The 21,126-nt window shown below is 42.5% G+C and overlaps 1 protein-coding gene across 5 annotated transcripts in view; it reads left to right on the top strand.

The window, feature by feature from the left end:
• The window catches only part of ANO9 (anoctamin 9), a 586,191-nt gene that overhangs the window by 327,862 nt on the left and 237,203 nt on the right, over positions 1–21,126 (top strand). For all 5 annotated transcript variants that reach the window (XM_086957696.1, XM_086957699.1, XM_086957698.1 and 2 more), the window contains 4 exons: positions 311–396; positions 3,269–3,403; positions 6,625–6,721; positions 10,548–10,608. In XM_086957696.1, coding sequence (XP_086813822.1) covers positions 311–396; positions 3,269–3,403; positions 6,625–6,721; positions 10,548–10,608 — 379 coding nt within the window. The remainder of the gene's footprint in view (positions 1–310; positions 397–3,268; positions 3,404–6,624; positions 6,722–10,547; positions 10,609–21,126) is intronic.

Below are 21,126 nucleotides of genomic sequence, written 5' to 3'. Positions count from 1 at the left end.
GCAGTACTGCTTAACAAAGGTAACTAACTGCTTTATGCCAAGATAAAGTGGAAATATCTACTCAAGTGTAAAGTCTACTTTACTCCTGAAGAATACACGTGATACATGTGTTTTGATATGTATATTGTTGTATTAGTGCAGCACTCACAGTTATATATAAGTCTGTTCTTGAGATTGGCATATGAGAGGAGGATGAAGAATTCTCAATTTTCTGGAGCTGAAGCAACAGCTGGAAACTTGAAGGAAATTGACCGTGTTAGGGTTGCGCAATAATTTATTTCATTTTAAATACATGTTTTTTTCCCCCCAGAATTCGGAAGGTTTTGGAAAAGCTTTGAAGAAAAAATGGGCCAGATGGAGAGATGTCATTTATGTGCAGCCAGTCCAAGATATCAGGTACAGTTCTGTCTTCAAACTAGTCGACTTCAACGAGCACATCTTCTCCATTCCCTGGCAGAACCCTAAAACCACACCTATTTAGCATCATCGAAAAAGTGGTCATTATATTGAATTGGTCTCTATGACAGTGACAAGGAAGTTCCATAGGAACAAACCCTCTTTATAATGCATCCCTAAGGAAGGTACAAAGGGAACACATATCTATTCTATGACAGTGATAGCCAAGACCCAATGGGAAAAGTATTTTTCTATTACAGTGATAAAAAAACACTTTTAGGGGCAAAACCAAACCACTGCGATGGTGAGAGGGAAGTCTGGTTGTGAACAAAATCTCTAGTACACAAAACTGATGTTATGCTAGGTGTGGTTTTTATTAAAATAGTGCATATACAGTGAAGGGGAGAGTCGGCTTCTGACGGCACAGTGGAAGCACGTTTGAACTCTAAAAGACCACTGACCTGATTTGAAATCTCAGTTTATGGAAGTGGAGATTCTGCGTTCATTGGTTGATTGGAGAAAATAACTAAAAATGGATCATACATATTTTTTTCTAAAATACTGATAGTGAATTAATGAAGAATTTTCCCAATCAGACAGCCAGCTTTAAAAAGTACTCTCTTCTGTATGGATTACCAATAAGGGCATACTAAAACTGATGAGTTGTTTTCACTTTTGGAGTCCGGGCATAAGATGTGTGGTAGCATTTTGAAATCGCTCCAGTCAAAACATAAGTCTGGCTTAGACACCTAGGAAAATACTGTTAACAAAATCCAGCCTCTAATATAAAAATGTGATACAGTATCTCTCTTGGCAGAATAAGCTTCATCAAAGACCAGAGATTATAAAGACAAAGAAGTTTCAAACTGCCTGAGTCTCTTGTGACAAGTGCCCTTTAACTGCTAGAGAATCCAAATCCAAAGATTATATATTGGGGGGCATATTATCAACGAGTAGCGATATTTATCGCTAACTAAGTTTAGCAACATTTTTTCTATCGCCGTGTATCGTCGGATTTTAACGCAGAGATAACGTGCTATTAGCAACGTTTATCTCAAATGCGATAAAATTCCAGGCGTTAGCGGCGAAATGTGTGAATATCGCTGGTAATCCATCGATATTCACGCATTATCGCCAATGGGGATTTAGCCAGAATATCCGCCTCTCATTGTATCTAATGGCTAAGAACTGGTCTGAGCAGGCGTTCGTTTTCAGCGATATTCGCGCTTAGTGTCAATTTTTTAATCGCTACGCTTGCGTTGATAATAGGCGATAGCGATGTTAGCGACTGCTTTCAGTCGCTAACAGGTTGGGTACGCCCACTTTGCATGTCATTAGATAAATATCGCTGACATGCAAAGTGGGCCCCAAACCACTCAATATCGCCTACAAACTGTCGCTAACTGCTGTTAGGGACAGCTTACTAACAGAGCGATGAAATTATCGCCGCTTTGCGGTCAAAAACAGCCGCTAAAGCGGTGATCATTTCATGTCGCCCGCCTTGATAATATGCCCCTGGATTCGGTATCAGCACCTCTTTTGTACATGATTGGACTTTCCATGCACTTATGTACATCCAGCTTCCAGTCATGGACGGACACTTGTTGACATGTGAAGCGTATGATCTTTTGGCAATTTAGCTAATGCAGATTACGACTTCTTTCACTCGCGGGCATGAAGTGGTGTTCTCCAAACCAAGGTAAAGGTTTTGCCACCGAGTACAAACAGATGTTAAATATTATTGGGGAGATAGCTGACCCTAAGGGGCTTTGTGAATTTATATGGTGATGTTACAGTTTATATACAATTTCAGGGAAGTGACTCACTAACAAATAACCAACCCCTGGACACCAGCTGGACCCAACCAGCTAAGTGGAATGGAATGGTTGACGGCACTGAACACAGCTGACAAAGTAAACAGAATTCAGTGCCTGGTACCACCACAATCCCCTTCTTTCTATCTGTAGGTTATGAAGCACAGTTAAGTCTACCTAATAATTATTTAATACAAGACAAAAGCCATCAATAAAAGGCTTGAGATCATTATTTCCATCTACAACAGTGTGAAGCTGTGCAGTTATTGCCGTCTGTGGCAACCTGGTGGGGTAGGGTAATTGAGAAATAGGGTCAAGGCTAATGAAATAACCAGGGCCTAAAGAAGGTATTTTTTCCAGTGTTGCCACCACGCTTTTTGTCGTTTATTGGGGCTCTGGAATCTCCACTGGGAACAAAGCACAATCTCTATATTAGTAATAATGAATCCCATATGCGAACACTGCCATCCCTATAATAGCAATAGTGATGCCAGGACCAACTCATCTACCTAATACTGTGATGAGGAGGCCACAATGGATATACGTCCCAATGTTTAACCCTGAAAAGTAACCTCCAATAAAATAAACTACAGTCTCTATAATATTGATAATTAAGGCCAAATGCTGTTAAACTCAGTTCTATAAATCAGTAATAAGGAGACTGCAATGGGGACAAAGCCTTTCTATATCAGTGATACCAAAGCCTCAGCAATCCCAGCCACACTCTGCATCAGAGAGAAGGAAGCCCACTAGGCCCAAAGCAGAATTAAGAGTGAATACATCTCACAGTCGTATCTCACGGCGATAACAAGTCTTCGTGTGTATGTATTACAATGGCAAGACTTCCTCGCATTCTGACTTAAATGTTTTCAAAGTCAATTAAGTCCACTGAGGATATAACTGGTCACTCTGAAACAGTAGATTTGATTATGTAGACCTTATCTGAACTAATTAACTACAGTGTTTAATGACAACCCCTTCAGTGGTTGTTAGGAGTGCCAAGATGTTACATCTGCATTGCTTGAAGGTTAACTGCATTACCTGACTTTGTGTTGCAGAGAGTATTTTGGGGAGAAGGTCGCCCTCTACTTTGCCTGGCTTGGCTGGTACACCATCATGCTGTTCCCTGCTGCCATAGTAGGGATTATTGTCTTCCTCTATGGACTGGTCCACTTCAGCTCGAGCCAGATCAGGTGCGTGAGTCAGACCTTTTAGGAGCTGGGAAGATCACTGTATGTTGGTGAATGGAGTTCTTTCAATAATTGTATTGATTCGGCGTATGATGCTTGTCGGGTAAACCTTCTATTCCCAAATGCTGAGATATATCCAATGGATAGTGATAAGGTAGATGCATGGGCCAACCTTGAATGATTAGAAGATCTCCTATCATTATACATTTTTAGCATTTTATATAACATAGCAAATAATGTTCTGTATTTGTGATATTAAATTCACCCCTGTCTCACTTTGAGACAGGATGTGTGCTTAGAAATCTTAAACTAAATAATGTCAATCCTCACATATATACACTTTAATCTATCTTGATGAAAACTTTAATTTTGTAATTATTGACTAGCTAAGTCGTTTATATTTTGCTTGAATGCATCTAGTTCAAAAGGTTTGAAAAACATTAAAAACTGCTTTTTACAAAGTCATCTTGGTCTATTACTTTGCCTTGCCATTACTTTTGACCAGTTGAACTATTCTGCTGCAGTTTGGCTTCTCATCCTGGTAATGGTTTGCTGCAGTAATTAGCAAATGTTACATTTCAAACTCTTTTTTTCCTAAAGGGATGTTTTAACACTGAATGTTTCAAATGAAATGCTTCCCAACTACATGCTTTTAAATGTGTGTATAATGGCTCGAAAGCGGAGTAGGGGACATGGGATTATGGTACTTTGTAGTGAAAATAGTAAAAAGAACCGGGGTGGTGAAGCAAATGATAAAAATGAATAAGGTGGAACCGTGAGGAGATAGTTGATTGGGTAATAGGGATAGTGAGGTGTGAGGTGACTGGGTAATGGAGATAGTGTGGAGTGAGATAAGTGGGTAATAGAGCTAGTGAAGTGTGAGATGCTTGGGTAATAGAGATAGTGAGGTGTGAGATGATTGGGTAATAGGACAGTGAACTGTGAGTGGTGCGATCTATCTAGTCTTCTCATTGACCGACCCTTGATAGTTCAATACCCTGCAGTATTTGCCTCATTCTACCAGTACTAAAAGTGCCACTGTGTCTGTATTGAAGCGCCTTAGACCTTATTATTTTGATTCAGCAATTTGGGCAATTCGTGAAGAGCATACCTTACCTACCAATCACTGGCAGTAAAGTCAAGAGACGTGTTGTAATTTGTTTAAGTTTGAATGTGTTAGGTTTGATTTAAAATAATAGACATTATCTTATTAAATAAATATACTATTCAGTGCTATATTGAGTCGGGCTCAGAATTACATTGACTCAGTAAGCTTTATTCATCGAGGTCTTACTTGGTGTTAGCTCAGATGCTTGTTGAATTTGGGTATTTTCAGTTCCTTTGGAACATCACAAAGGTGGCATTGGGTACAGAACTGGGCCACAACGTGTTTTACTGTTTAAGCTGCAGGCTCAGAGTGCATGGTTGGAAGTTGAAGAGCGATTGACGTTAGAATGTGAAGAAATTCTAGGACTAGGCAGAGAGTGATAATATTGTCAGCTAGGAAGTCAGGAAGTGTATCCATTAGTGGACATCAGAACTTGTCCTTCCTGGAACAAAAAGCCAGAGCTCAGTTCTTTCAGTTTTTAACTTGAGGCTGGTGGCAGACCTTTTGGCCTCAAGCCTCGATCAGTGAGAGTAATTCCACATTTAATGAGCTTTGCCTTTCATGAGTATTGGTTTACTGGTGTATGGAGTCACATCAGCCTGCTACCCATGAGGTTCTTCAGAAGTTCCATAAAATCACTGGAGACTGGATGGAGTCCATTGGACTCCAAACTGACATGGGCAGGGTTGGGACTGGGAGTCACAAATCTCTATAATCTACGTGCAGCTGGTTGAAAACGAAAAAACACATTTAAAGAGCTTTACTCATAATCACACAAATTGGAGGACAACACAGAGGAGCACACTGTGGTACACCATGTAAACGGCCACTGAAGGTTGTGCAGCGCCACTGGAGAGGTGCTACTGTTGTCTGTCATCTGGAGGATTTCATTGAACAGCTCCAGATGGACGTGTCTGTACTTTTGCCATATTAATAGGTGTGGCCAAACCATGTCTGTCTGCGTTGTACTGTAATAGGCATGTCAACACTCTCTGTTTGGTCTTGTGCGAGTCTCAAAGGCCGGCGAAGGCTCAACAGTGACTCAGGATCACATAGTCTAGCCTGGCATTTTTAGCAGTGGAGTGATGAGTTGGACCTTCAACTTGGTAGAGTTGAGAATGACTTGCAGAGGAGCTATGGTGGTTGGAGAGCTTTTATTGCATCGGGCAGGGACTGCATCTCCTAATTATGTACAGGGTAACAATCAGTAGCAGAAATTCTGGGAGGGAAATGGTTGATAACAGAGTCCAAGGATGTTTGGCTCACATTTCAACTAAAATGTGTATCCTCATCACCTGAACTTCATTGGCTTCTATGGATCCCTCGCCTTTGTCTGTGCAGAAGCAATTCCTTAGACAAATCTAAACCTGTCTAGTGTCACCTCATGCCCCTTGTCGGAAACCTAATTCACATGTGAAAATGAAGCTTTACATTATGAGTATATATTTAAAGGGTTTCTCTACTTCAATAAAGTAGAGAGCTCAAACCCTGTAAATATATACTCATAATGTGTTTGTATGAATTCATAGGTTGACGGCATAATAAGATGAACCTGAAGGATGATTTGAGAGACTGGCTGTAAAGATAGGGGGGAAATGGTGTAAAGGGAAAACAAAAAAATAATGACAGACAAGGTGAAAGGGGAAAAAGAGGGAAGTTAGACATGTAAGGGAGAACATATGAGAACGATTAGGTGTGTGAAATATAAAGTTAAAGGACATAGTAATGTGTGGACAAGAAGGATAGAGGATAGAAAAATTAGGAAGAAGGTGGAAAGACTTGAAGCCTGATTTAGATCTTGGCGGATGGGTTACTCCCTTACAACGGTGATGGATATCCCGTCCACTGAAATATAAATCCATAGGATATAATGGGATTTATATTTCAGCAGCAGCAGAGTAACCTGTCCTCCGAGATCTAAAGCATGCCCTTAGACGTGTGGGTGAAAGAAAGGGAAAAAAGATCAATAATTTGGAACATGGCATTCATTAGTGGTTTGGAATGAATCAATACTGTGGTTCACTAAAAAGAGATCGGGAGATGAAAATGAGGCTGGGCGTCTGTAGAAAAATGAAGAAATCATGCACTTGACACATTTTCTCTGTTTTTCCACCAGTATAGAGATCTGCCAAGCCAACTCGACCATCATGTGCCCACGATGCGAACCACATTGCCCATACTGGGAACTCGCAGACACATGCACCTATGCTAAGGTATTAACGATTTTAAGAGAGGATACAAAGTCAGCCAACTGATATTGGCTGTCTGCATGCTGCTATTATATGTGCTGCTTCATAATTTACTGTAATTCCAGCATAAGCATACATGGTTGTGTAATATATAGAAGAAGGCATGGCTGCATACTGGGGTGACTAAGATGGGGTGGACTGATGCAGGAACTTTTTCAGGAATCCCGGGACTGGCGGGGATTTCTGGGTTCAGATTGAGGTTGCAACTGGTGTCCTGAGGTGCAACCTTACTATTGAGCCCAAAACTGAGCATCAAGTGTACCCATTTAGCACGTGACCCTAGGGGTTGAGCATTCCAAGGTTTACTCAGGGAATTTAGCCTCAGAAATCTTTGCATCAACCAATACAAGTCAGTAACTTAGTGTCCAGTCATTGCTCGAGTCTCCGAAAAAGAAGGCCTTCACTCAAATCACACACAACATAAGGCTGTGCATAATATCTCAGAAAGTAGCAAATTATATAGGGTGTTACTAGAAACGTTCTGTGGTTAAGGGGAGACAGCAAAGGCTCTTACTGTGGAACACCCTACTGTGATGATGCTTGTAAATCAATTCACAATTAGCCTCTATGATTCTTCCTTGCCGGTAGGTTGACCTTGTTGTGGGCCAGCGCTTTGGATTGTCCCCTCTTAATTAGTTTGAACTTTGGTCCCACCTTCTGAGTTCTCCCAGCTTGTGCAGTACTTTTTGTAGTCCATTAGATTGTCTGGTGTTGAAGACAGTGCTTGTGTTCTCTGGTGTTCTGTGTGGATCCAACTGCAGTGCACCAGATGGCCCATGAAGCCCAGTGAGCAGTGATCTTGCCTGATCCCAACTGACTGATGCGTGACTGGCATATATGGTTCCGACATGGTGCTACAGGTAAGCAGAGACAGCACCCCCAAAAATGTGTGATTGTGATAAAATAGTGGTGCTCATGGCTTGGCTGATCTTGCAGCTTGAGTTCTTTCTTGTGCTCAAATACAAATCCCACCACCCACCCAGACAATCTAAGTGCCCAATGCTAGTTGTGACAGTGAGAACGTAGACCCTCTCTATCGATGCGGTGATCCTTTGTCACTCTTGTTTATCCTCTCTGGGATTCGCTGACTGTATTTAGTTTCTTCTAGAACCTTGTGGCTCCTTGGCACTTTGTTTTCGCAAGAAAATTTTGGACAGACTTCAGTTCCTCAATATTCTGCATCCACGGCATGCACCATTCTGCAGATACATTTGGGTTACTCCTAGGACTCTTCCACAAATGTGCGATGCAGGTTGTTCTCTGGTGCTGCATTGGTCGTCTTTGGCTTTTCCCGCATCTGCATCTTCCCGGCCCCTCCGCTAATTCGCAGTGTCTCCCTCATGCAAAGGCACCACCAGTGCCCCACCTGAACTGTCAGCTATTTTCTCCCTTAAAGCAGTTTCCAGGCATTGCCCTCCATGAAGTAGGGGTTGAAGTTCCTAGGCTTCTGGTCCTGAACCTGACTAGTGGAGTTGGTCTTGAATACCACAACCCTGGATCACAAAGGGTTTCTCTGTTGCCACTTTTGTGGGGACCACAGATTATGGTATTGAAATGTTTGTGCACTGGCTGGAAGTTTCTGGCCATCTTTAAGTTGTGGAATGTTGTTGTGTGTTTCAATAGACAACTCTGAGACCGGTTCTGTGCAGTTCTGGTCCTTTTGCTTATTCTACTCAGACTGTTGTTGTCAATGTGTTTGATACAAGGTGCTAGCTGGAGTGTAGGATGCAGCTGGGAGCCTCCTGGCAAGAGAGACCCAAAACAAGGAAATAAAAGAAATAGAGGCTGTCCCACCTAACCACATGTTAAACTTTGGGGGAATGGGGATCCATTTCAGTGAACAACAGGTGAAAGAAATCTGATGGCTCAGCGGCGCATCTAATACATGTTTGGTGCGGAGTTATGCCCACTTTGTATAGGTGGGCAGGGGTAAGGTAAGAGGCATGCAAATAATAAAGCTGGACTAGACGCAGTTTAGCTGAGACCGTGATAGCTTTAGGCGCCATCAACCCGTCTCGCCAATCCTCCTCTTTTTGCGGGCCCAACCATGTCTCCCATTTAGTTCTCAGTGGGTTAAGGGAGGTCGGACTGTTGTTAGTTAGGGAACGGTAAATACACGAGACTCCCCTTTTACGATTACCCATTATGGCTTGGGCTTCTAAAGGGCTGTGTTCGGGCAGGGACGTGCCAGGTTGAATGTATGTACCTAGGGCGTGGTGGAGTTGTAAGTATCTGTAAAACTGGGACAGGTGAAGCAAGTGTTTAGTTTGCAGATACGCAAAGGAGCGAATGTTGTCCCCCACCCACACATCTCCAAGGTGTGAGATACCGATAATATCCCAGCTCTCAAAACCCTCCATGTCTCCCACCTCCTGCAACTGTGCGCCCTGCCAAAGGGGGGTCTACTGGGTCAGTCTGCCTTTCCATTGGGTGTGTCGTAGAGCAGCCCACCAGACCAGACTGCCTGGATCAATGTGGGTAGGTCGCTGAGAATGGGAGACCCGTAAATCATGGCTGGACCCGGGAAAGGCCTAGGTCCTTAAGTTCGGTCCTGTAAATAGGGTCAGACCATCCCCCAGTAAACCAATTGTGTATTACCAGGAGGCGGGTCGCAAGGTAATGTAAATATATATTTGTTAGCCCCATGCCTCCGTCATAGGGGGGATTTGACAGAGCAGGAGCACCATTGCGCGGCCGTAGGTCGTTCTAGAGGAACCGTATAATTAAACTGTCTAGTCCTCGGAACCATGTTCGGGGAATATGGAATTGGGTGTTCTGTATGACATAAAGGAATATGGGGAGGATCATCATTTTAAATAGGGCTGTTCTCCCTAGTGGGTCGAGTGATAATTTTCCCCATTTCTGCATATCTATTTTGGTTTTGATGAACTGAGGAGTCATATTAAGTGCCCAGGCTAGGCCAGGGAGTAAGGCAACCCATATACCCAGATATTTGAATGATTGAGGTCTGATGGGGTCAATCAAAGCATTCTCTGGAGAGATGTAAAGGGACAAAAGTTGACTTAGCCAAATTCAGGCGCAGACCTTAAGTCTACTCAAAGGCTATTATTATATGCAGGCATCTAGGACCCGGGTCTGCGAGATAGAGCAGGACATCGAACGCATATAGAGCAATTTTGTCCTCGTGCGATCCCGTTCATCTCCAGCCGTGAACCCGGTCGTCCGAGCGGATGAGATTGGCCAGTGGCTCCATCCTGTAACATATTTTTCATGAATCATCTTTGTACCCACACTTATCCAGGAGACACATCTTTAAAAAAAAAAACGATGCTAGTATTTAATTGAATCCGAAGAATCTGTTTGGGAGATTTTGGGGAATAAGGTCCCTGTCAGTTGCAAGCCGGCCAGCTCCCACATTGCACAAAGGAACAGCTGAATTTTCAGAAGAGCATACAGTCTTGATAAGCAAGAACCCTGAATAGGTGCCGTCAGTATTTCATGTTACTTCTGTTGTCATTTCTCTGTGTCTTGAATATAACATTCTCATTAAGAATTTCCAGCAAAAGCCTAGAGAGGACTCGGTTTGTAAATTTATGGTGACATTTCAGTGAATGAGGACTGCTCTACCAATCCACATAACTTAGCATATTATTTCTCGCTAGCCCTTTCCACATGGTAAGTTCCTGCATGCTGTTCATGATGTACATTCCTGCCTCACATTGGCTGTTGCTTCCTCGACTTCCTACATACTTGGACCTCTCCTCTGTCTCTTTCATTTATAACTCATTTGCAACTGGTAACTCCAGTGTTCGTTTTTTTTCTCCTCAAGGTGACGCACTTATTTGATAACGAAGGAACGGTCTTCTTTGCCATGTTCATGGCAGTCTGGGGTAAGTGCTCCTGCCTGATCCCACTCAAGGTTTACGATGGGCTACAGAGTTCGGGATTCAGTTTTTTTGCCTTTGGTTTTGATGGTATCTAGGGTTATCATCTCTTCATTTTGTTCGTAAGTGTACCTGCCATACCTTTATGTCTCTCTGTTGGTTTTAGGTACTTTGTATTCAAATATAGTTTTAAATATAGCTCTAATAGGCCAACAATTGCTGATTGACCTACAGATAAATTAGCAAACTTCCCAATGGGCAAGTGCCTCTGGAACACTGCTAGGGCAAGGGTAGTAGAAGTCTAAAATGCTTTCTTCAAAACTTTCCTGACATGTGGCAGGTTATTTACTAGTTCGAAGGGTCTTTCAGAGCCACTCGCATGTTGTGAAATGTTTTGATACCTATCTATGTCAAATTTGACCTTTGCACTATAGTAACAAATGCGTGAATGGGCATTTATTAGTACAGTTACTCTAGATATTGTGTTATTGGGCCATATATAATTTCAGTTTCACACGTTTATTACTACAGCACATCTTAATGTATGAATGTGCATTTATTAGTACAGTTACTCTAGATAATGTGCTATTGGGGCTCATTTATTTTCAGTTTCACACATTTATTACTTAAGGACAGCTTGACTGACTGACAAGAGAAAACACTGCTTTTTGTCTCATAAAATCCATATAACAAGGACCTGACAGAGGGGATACAACTTTATTAACTGGCCTATTCAAGCGATTTTCTCTCAATGCATTGCTTTATCAACTCTTACCAGTTGGCCTTTCTTTGTCATACCTTGCTTGCACATATTCCCTGCACCTAAAACAGAGATTCCTGGCACTTAGACTGGGTGAGTGGCTCCTTTTGAAACATCTATCTCTTTGGCAGCGCTTATCAGACAAGCCTGTGTCTAGGGGTTGCTGGGAATCAGTAGCATCCCTGGAGCACGTTGTATGCATCTACCCAGCACTGATGAACCTGCATAGATCAACACTGAGGCCTGAGTGGAACAAACTGTGAGTCTGGTCTTGCAGGCAGAGCATCATTGCAGCACTGAACCTGGAAAACATTGCTTTAAACATCAGCACCACCATTTTTGTTCATCTTGCATATCATAAGTTCAAGCAGCCACTGGTCACTCAAAACAATTTAGGTTCTGCATTAAAATGAGGGAATAGTCACCGGCGGACACAAGAACGGTACATTTTTTAAGTAGCCATTGCCATGTTTTAGTCCTCTGATCCGGTAACCTGGTGACTCTATTCGCAGTTTCACAACATTGCATCACTTTATAAGTCAACAGGACACTTTTTGGGCTGATACTCTACCTGACCTACTTTTACTTAATGTGCAACTTTGAATCCATATTTTATATTACAAGACTGTGCTCCTTCAATAATAGTGTAACCCTGCCTAAGGGACCATGGAACTCCAAGTTATGAGGCTGGGGAAAAAATGTAACATCAATGTTTTGTTATTGATCACTGTAATTTTGAACCTCACATTAAAATTGGGACAGCACAACATGGAATAAATGACATTTGATTTAGAGCATCTACTAAACGACTCCCTTTTGCGCTATATTGCACTTATTCCTGCTTGGTGATCACCTCGTTTTATAGTTTTTAAAACATTTTTATTAAATGTAATTTTTGGTAGCATAAAAACGATGGCTACCTTCTCCAGAAGAGAACTTTTACCTAATTATTAATATATTATTGTCTTACTTTCACTGATTTCGATGGGAGCTGTTTAAGACAAAACGTTTGAACAATAATTTAAGTTTTTATATATATTGTAATGATTTAATTATTCAAACAATAAAGTACTACTATATGTCAATGCTTTATCCCCTTGAATCCTGGTACTTGTTGAATCCCTTTGTGTTTATAGAATGTGTGGCTGTAGACACACATACTCTGCATTCTTCTGCCATCTAGATGCTAGCAAGCTGTTTTTCTAACAAGACGCTTTGGTCACAAGGTACCTTGAGGCTTTCTCCCTTATCATATAATGCACTCGGATGAAAACTCCACCTCAGATATTTTTTTTCACCCTCGGGTTCAGATGTTCCCAGATTGTCAAAAACGTTTACGGGAACCTCTGTGTCAGTCGTCGAGAACTCTTTGAGGATTCTGAGCTCAAAGAGGGAAGCCCTTGTTCACGTATATATATATATATATATATATATATATATATATATGTATATATATATATATATATATATATATATATATATATATATATATATATATATATACCTTTATACAAAGTATAGCAATAGCAGAACTAAAAAATTCCATAGGACGCATTGTAACATTGCAATCAATAGGAAAAAACTTGTCACTTTATTAGCTCGTCCAAGTCATTAGATACAGTCCAAAGTCCGGCCTATTAGGCATCAGCACCCTCTAGAAACGCTTACCCCAGAGGCTCAGACCCTCAGATTTTCTACTGCACGTCGTGTGAAGGGAGTCACCCTGTGCTCTGCTCAGTACTTCAACTTTTCTCTTCAAGAATTCTACTTACATATTGTCTACAATGTCTTCTATAAAGAGATCAATTTTCAGACACTGTGAGTCTTGTGGAAAATTGCGGCTTCACTCTAAGGACCCACACAAAAAGTGTATCTACTGCCTACATCCTGACCATCCGGTGAGAGATTGTAAAATATGCAGGATTTGTCCTCAAAAGACCTTAAGGGACAGAGAAGGACGACTATTTCTGTGGCTATAGAAGTTCAAGATGAAGGATGACCCATTATCTGATGTGGAGAGTGATTCCTCTCTCAAGACTGTTGCCCCTAAGAAAAGGGCTAGTGAGGCAGAGATGACATCTCCTAAAGCTAAGGTGCTGAAGAAACACCACACTTCTAAGCTTGAAGACCAGCCTTCCTCATCTAAAGGGACTCCAGCTTCTCCTAAGGTTCACTCTCCACCTTCTACGCCTCTGTGATCTAAGTCTCAGGCGTCAAAATCTCTGCCTGCCAGACCTTTACCTCAGAAAACTGGCACCTCGTCGACTGGCTTGTCGTCGATTCCGCCATTGACGAAGTCCTCCGTCGTCATACCTACGATGACGACTGCTACCTTCTCTGCACCTAAACCTGCTATGGTGATGTCGTCGACATCTTCTCCATCGACGCTGGTCTCAGTGACGGTGAGGCCTAAGTCATCTACTGCCTCTCTCTCTTCGTCGACAGCGAAAAAGAAGGAACTTTCATCGATGGACGCTTCTTCATCGATGGGATCCTCCAAAGATCTATTGGTTCCATCGATGCTTGCCTCATCAACGCCTGCCTCGTCGACTCCTGTCCCATCGACGGTTCTGTCGTCGACGCCTGCTTCGTCAACAGTTGCTCCGTCGACGATTGCTTCATCGACGACAGTGAAATCTTTGCACATGGAGGAACAAGTATGTCTTTTGTCCACGGCTGCAGCTTCGTCGGCGGAATCTCTGATATCCCCTCCAGGTTTGTTGCCTCTAATGCCTTTGAAGCCTTCATCAGCTTTTTTGCCACCTTCAAAACCAAGGGTGGTTTCTTTACTTCTGCGCAGACAGTCTTCAATGTACCTTTTATTGCCAATTCAAGATTCTCCTAATTTTCCAGTGCGACTGTTCAATTATGGGGCGTATGAGGAGGATTCAGATGAGGATGATAGGTTTCGAGCTGCTCATAGTCCTCCAGAGCTCCTCATTAAGTGCAAGAACATAGATGTTGAACAAGAGTATGACTATTACTCAGAGCCAAATATTCAATCATAGTCTGAAAATCTGGCTGCACAGATGCCTTTGTCACTCATTTCCAACTTGCAACATTTGCTATATGACTATTACGACTGTTTTCCTCCTTCGGAGCCAGCTTCTTTGATCCCTCAGATGCCTATTCCTCTGCCTTCATCAATCATTGGGCCGCCCCCTCCTGCTTCTCCGGTGGCATCTATTGTTCAAAATATAGAAGACACACATATAACTGATGAGGACAGAGAAGAAGGGGAATTAGATGATAGATCCCTACTTACTGAGTGGGACAATTACTAAATCCAGACTCCGTCGCCTACCACTCCTACTCCAGTTGACTTTCCTCCTGTCGATATATATGGATTTCATGTCCTCATGGACAGAGCGGCCAAGAGGTTTCATCTCCCTCTGTTCTCAAAGGACGAGGATTGTTTTTTGTACGATTTCAAAAGTTAGCTACAGAAACAGGTTTGGGCTATTCCTATAATTGATTTCATCTGGCAGGAGGGTTTGAAAGTCATGAAAACCCCTGCCTCCATTCCTGCAGTTCTGCCGCGCTTGGATAAAAAGTACAAGGCACCAGAAAATTCCCCAGCCTGTTTAATCAAAGCCGGATTCAGTCATTTCTCAGGCGACTCAATGTCGTGCCGGGAATCCTTCTCCTCTGACAGCTCCTCCTGATCAAGAGGGCAGATACCTTGATGCCATTGGGAAAAAGATTTCCACCATGGCAGCCACTACTGTCCGGGCGGCTAATTCCTTTGCCATTCTAGGCCACTATGAAAGGCAAATGTGGTCAGACATTTCTCCTTTTATCGACATGTTGCCTGAAGACTCTAAAACGGAAACTTTAAAGATTCTCCAGGAGAGTGAGAGGATCTCTGCTGAGATCATTGACTGTGCAGTGGACGTCTCTTAAACAGGTTTTTGCCAACTGGCAGGAGCAGCAGTCCTCCGAAGGCAGGGCTGGTTAAGAGCTACTTCATTTTGTCAAGAAGTGAAAACAAAGATTATCAATATGCCTTTCGACGGCGAATAACTTTTTGGGCAGCACATAGACGACGCCCTCCAAGCAATTAAAAAAGATACTGACGCCGCAGGTGCTCTTGGCACTGTACAATTTAAGAGCATTTTCGTGTTGCGAGGGGTCGTGGTTCCTCCTATTCCTTTCGAGGAGGCTACAATCAGAACAGACAGTACCAATCTTATCAGGGACCACAACCTTACTCTTCCTCTCAGCAACAGCAGATGTATTGTCAACCACCAGCTGCATCTTATAAACAGTACATAGGAAAGTCTTCTTACAGAGGCAGAGATTACTAAAAAAAGCAGTGACAGTTGCCGACCACTCTTCTCAGCAACTCAGCCAAAGTTGGAGGATGAATCTCCCATTTCTTCTCAGATTGGTCTGCCATCACTACAGATTGATGGGTTTTGGACATAGTGTCCAGAGTACACACCCTAGAATTTGTAAAATTTCTCCCAAATTCTCCTCCCAGAGGTCCTCCTCCTGCTCATCTGAAAGAATTCTTATGTGAAATTAAAGTCATGTTACAAAAAGGAGCAATCGAAGTGGTTCCAAACTTACAAAGGGGTGCAGGTTTCTATTCAAGATTCGTCCTCATCAAGAAAAAATCGAGGGATTGGCGCCCCATCCTGGACCTTCGTGCCCTCAACAAGTTTCTCAAAAAGCAATCATTTCGGATGTTGTCTCTCCAAGAAGTACTTCAATTTCTATCTCAAGGAGATTACATGACAACACTGGACCTTCAAGATGGCTATTTTCATGTCCCCATCCTACCCAGACACAGAAAATTCCTGCACTTCAGAGAGGCTGGCAGAGACTTCCAATTCAAAGTCTTTCCTTTTGGCATCTGCTCTGCGCCTCGAATGTTCACCAAGTTTTTTGGCAACGATGGTGGCACACTGTCATCAACCGGACATCCAAGTATTTCCCTATCTCAACGACTGCCTTATAAAGGCGCAGTTGTTTCCAGTTGCAACGAGACACACTCAAATATGATGGTCTCTATTTCAGTCACTGGGCCTGTCCGTAAATCTGGAAAAGTCACACTTCACCCCTTCTCAAGTTCGGACTTTCTTGGGAGCCATGATAAATACTCAGATGGCAAAGGCGTATGTATCAAACGAAAGGCAACAACGAATTTCCAAACTGGCATCTCTTCTACGTGTATGAAGATCCGTTTCTGTTTGACAGTTCAAGTCACTTCTGGGAATGCTATCTTCCTGCATCCCTCTAATTCCCAACTGTTGTCTCAAAATGAGGCCCTTACAGGAGGAAATCGACAAACAATGCAACAGGTCTCATGGTCTTGCGACAAAGTAATCATCATCACATCTCAGATGCGCAAAGCGTTGCTATGGTGGACTCACAGGACAAACTTCTCAGCAGGCCGCTCCTTCATAGCGGACGATCCAAGTTTCATCCTTACAACAGACGCTTCCCTCGAGGGATGGGGGGCACATCTTCAGGGTCGCACAGACAGGGGAAAATGGGATGCCTAGCAACAAACTTGGCGCATAAACCTTTTGGAACTACTGGCGATATGCCTGGCACTAACATCTTTTTGCACCCTCCTTCAAGGAGCTTCAGTGTTGATCTGGACGGGCAAGACGACAAGCATGCATTATGTGAACAAACAAGGAGGCACAAGGTCCACTTTGCTGTCCCTACAAGCCAAGCAAATTTGGAACTGGGCGATTCAGCATCAAATAACTTTAACAGCAGTTCATGTTCCGGGAGTGTCCAACATTCTAGCGGACTCCCTGAGCAGGTCAATCTCGTCCAACCACGAGTGGGAACTTCATCAACCAACGCTGGACAACATCTTTCTGCTGTGTGGACGGCCCAATGAGGATTTATTTGCAACAGGTCGGAACCGCAAATGCCCATTTTACGGAAGCTGGTTTCCCAACCATGGTCGTATGGGAATGCCTTTTTGATGAACTGGTCAAAAAAGTATGCTCACGCTTTTCCGCCGATTCCTCTAGACCCAAGTGTGCTTTGGAAAATGCGGAGGGAGCCATGTCACATTATTCTCAGAACCCCCAGATGGCCTCGCCAGATTTGTGTTTCAGAGCTGCTCCTTCTGTCAGAGGGCGATCCGATTGTGCTTCGTCCAATTCCGGATCTTCTGACGACGGACCAAGGACAAGTCTGCCATCCGGATCCGGCATCTCTGAAATTGGTGGCTTGGCACCTGAACACTATGAGTTTGCCAATTTAGTGATTCCTTCGGACTGCAGGGAGGTCCTTGCTAAAGCCAGGCACCTTCCAATATCAAGACTTACAAACTTAAGTGGAAAAGGTTTTGCCTTTGGTGTGAAGCCTCAAATGTTCACCCGGTTCATACTACGCCAGAGCAACTTTTGCCTTTTTTCTTGCAATTTGCAAAATCTGGGCTATCTCACGCTACCCTTAAGGTTTTTCTGGCTGCAATTTCCAGGTTCTGACAGAATGGTTGAAACTCTCTTAATTCTTCCAGAATAATACAGCAATTCTTCAAGGGTTTATTTCAAATGATGTCCAATTCGATGCCCACCTCCGTCTTAGCATTTAAACGTTGTGTTGGCTCAACTCATGCAGTCCCCATTCGAGCCCATTCATAGGGCTGATCTCTTGGAAAACTTTATTGCTTCTGGCTCTTACTTCTGCTCGACAAGTCAGCAACATACGGGCTTGGTATACAACGTTTAGCACGCATTTTTTACCACGCACTACCATTACAACGCAGGCATTACCACGCATACCATTACAACGCATTGCGCTGGGGGGCGCTCTAGGATAGGGAATAAGCTTAATTTTATATCCAACACCTTCCCTAGTGTCCACGGAGACTGGAGTTGGAATATAAAATTATACTTACCACTATCCAGCACCTCAAAGCGCTATGCGTTGTAACGGTATTCGTTGTAAATACCGCGTTGTAAAGGTATGCGTGGTAATAGTATGCGTGCTAACATCATACATCCATCGGGCTTTTACTATTAAACTACTTTTTCTTCAATTTACCAAGGACTCAGTGGTGCTCCGCACTAACCTGGCATTTATTCCAAAAGTGCCTTCTGATTTCCACGTAAATGAGCCGGTCATCTTAAAGGCTTTTTTCACTAGTCCACAGTGTTCAGCGGAAAAGGCTTTACACTTTCACCTGCAAAGACAGCCAGTGTTCGAAGAACTGATCAACTATTTGTTACTTACGACATGATGCGTAAAGGACATCCAGCAACCAGACTCTTGCACAATGGATATCTAGTACAATTTCATTTTGTCATCAACAAGCGGGAAAGACACTTCAAACGACGGTCAAGGCACACTCAACCAGAGCAGTCTCCTCTCCTGCTGCACTTTTTGCAGGTGTGCCTCTTCACCAAATTTGTAGAGCTGCAACATGGTCCAAAAGACACACCTTTACCAAGCATTACTGTCTGGAAGCTGCAGACAATGCGGACACAGCCGAGGGGCAAGCAGTGCTACGTAATCTTTTTAAAAAAGGTGAGCCTCTGTTTCTTCCCTCCTCCTACACAGAATCTACATTATGATATATATACATATTTTTAGACACATATATTTTTATATGTACATAATTGGGTATACTTATATATATATATTTGATTTGAACTACAAGCACCAGCATGCCTTCATAAATTCACGTGGGTGTGCTACGTAACAAATCAGTGCATGCGCTTAAAGGCTTGTGGCGATGCTGATCCGTTTCAACCTGCTTTCCCCCGAAGAAGGAGTCGCAAGACTTTGAAACGCGTTGGGATGTGATGTTATACTCTGGTGCAAGCTACTGTGCTGCTGGCTGGTTCTTACCTCACGGCACTTTTTGTTGAATTCTAATGCGGCGGTCCGGCTGCAGAGAACCTGCCACTGCCTGTCGGGTGGGGCCTGACGATGGAAAGAATCTTCACGTCGTCACAAAGGTGCTGCAGACTGAACATTAAAATCCACAGCATCCTCGGCCTGGGGGTCCACTGGGGTGTTTAATTTTTGCTTTTATTGGCAGTGTGAAAAAAACTGACCCCATAAGGGGAAGAGATAGCCTGTGATTTGAACTACAAGCACCAGCATGCCTTCATAAATTCACGTGGGTGTGGCACGTAACAAATCAGTGCATGCGCTTAAAGGCTTGTGGCGATGCTGATCCGTTTCAACCTGCTTTCCCCCGAAGAAGGAGTCGCAAGACTGAAACGCGTTGGGATGTGATGTTATACTCTGGACTGAGCAAGCTGTTGAAAATAAAGTTCCTGGTGCAAGCTACTCTGCTGCTGGCTGGTTCTTACCTCAGGGCACTTTTTGTTGAATATATATATATAGCCAGAAAGGCGTAGCTGTTTCCCTGTGCTAAAATAAATCTTTTGCACCTGATCCTGTGGTCCGTCTCCTCTCTCGCTGGTGTTGCTTTGTTGCTTGCCGGAGGTGTTGTGGAGCCATTCAGTGAATATATATATATATATATATACATGCACACACATATATATATATATATATATATATATATATTCACTGAAAAAACCATAGGTTATAGACCATATATAGTTAGGAATTTGCATTTACAAGACCTTGAAAATTCACTGAAAAAACCATAGGTTAGAGACCATATATAGTTAGCTGGACATTTTATTGATATAAAACCAATGAAATTCCATATATAGTTAGTTGCACTAACTATATATTTTGCGCATCCGCAATCCAATGCTGATGATGTCACATATTACATCATTCATGACATGGTCAGTGACATCACTGATGACATCACTGATGACATCTCAAATGACATCACTGATGACATCACTGATGACATCATCCAGTGACTGTGTGTTTTTTTAAATTTAAAATATGTTTTACATACTGAAGAATGAGTGGATGTATAAGAGTATGGATGAAGGATTTAATTGTATCAGTGAGTAAGTATGTGATAGTATATGTGTAAAAATGTAAGGTGTTCTGTGTTTAATTGTATAGATGAAGAAATCAAAGTGTGATTGATTCTTAACAGGACTGACTAGGTGTGTGAGTAACTCCATGGATGAGTGGCAGTGTGTGAGTGTCTGCATAGGTGTATGAGTGGATATGATAGTGTTGTAATGATGAGTGACTGTATGTACGAGTGATTGAATGGGTGAATGAGTGAATGTGTGGGTAGACGTAGGAATCAGTGAGTGCGTATGTAGTAAATGTTATTCGTGTGTCAATGGTTTCAAAAATGATACTCTGTATTTTACACTAGGTGTAACAGAGGTTATATTAGAGTGTAAGGAGGTGCATTGTATTATCACATGAAGTATATCATCAGTGGTGTGATCATTGAAGTTAAATGAGATGTCATCAGTGATGTCATCAGTGATGTCATTTGAGATGTCATCAGTGATGTCATCAGTGATGTCACTGACCATGTCATGAATGATGTAATATGTGACATCATCAGCATTGGATTGCGGATGTGCGAAATATATAGTTAGTGCAACTAACTATATATGGAATTTCATTGGTTTTATATCAATAAAATGTCCAGCTAACTATATATGGTCTCTAACCTATGGTTTTTTCAGTGAATTTTCAAGGTTTTGTAAATGCAAATTCCTAACTATATATGGTCTATAACCTATGGTTTTTTCAGTGAATTTCATTGGTTTTTTAAAAGCTAATATCTATAGCTGTAAAATATATTCTTTATTACATGACGAATCACGTAGCCACGTGAGACGCCTCATGACGCGTCACATAACCGTGACGTATCAGCTCTGCAGCGC

This window comes from Lissotriton vulgaris, chromosome 2_1 (genome assembly GCF_964263255.1).
Source record: "Lissotriton vulgaris chromosome 2_1, aLisVul1.2, whole genome shotgun sequence".
In the NCBI taxonomy this organism is placed as follows: domain Eukaryota; kingdom Metazoa; phylum Chordata; class Amphibia; order Caudata; family Salamandridae; genus Lissotriton; species Lissotriton vulgaris.
The sequence above is the reverse complement of the archived record's forward strand: the minus strand, read 5'-3'. Positions and strand labels throughout refer to the sequence as shown.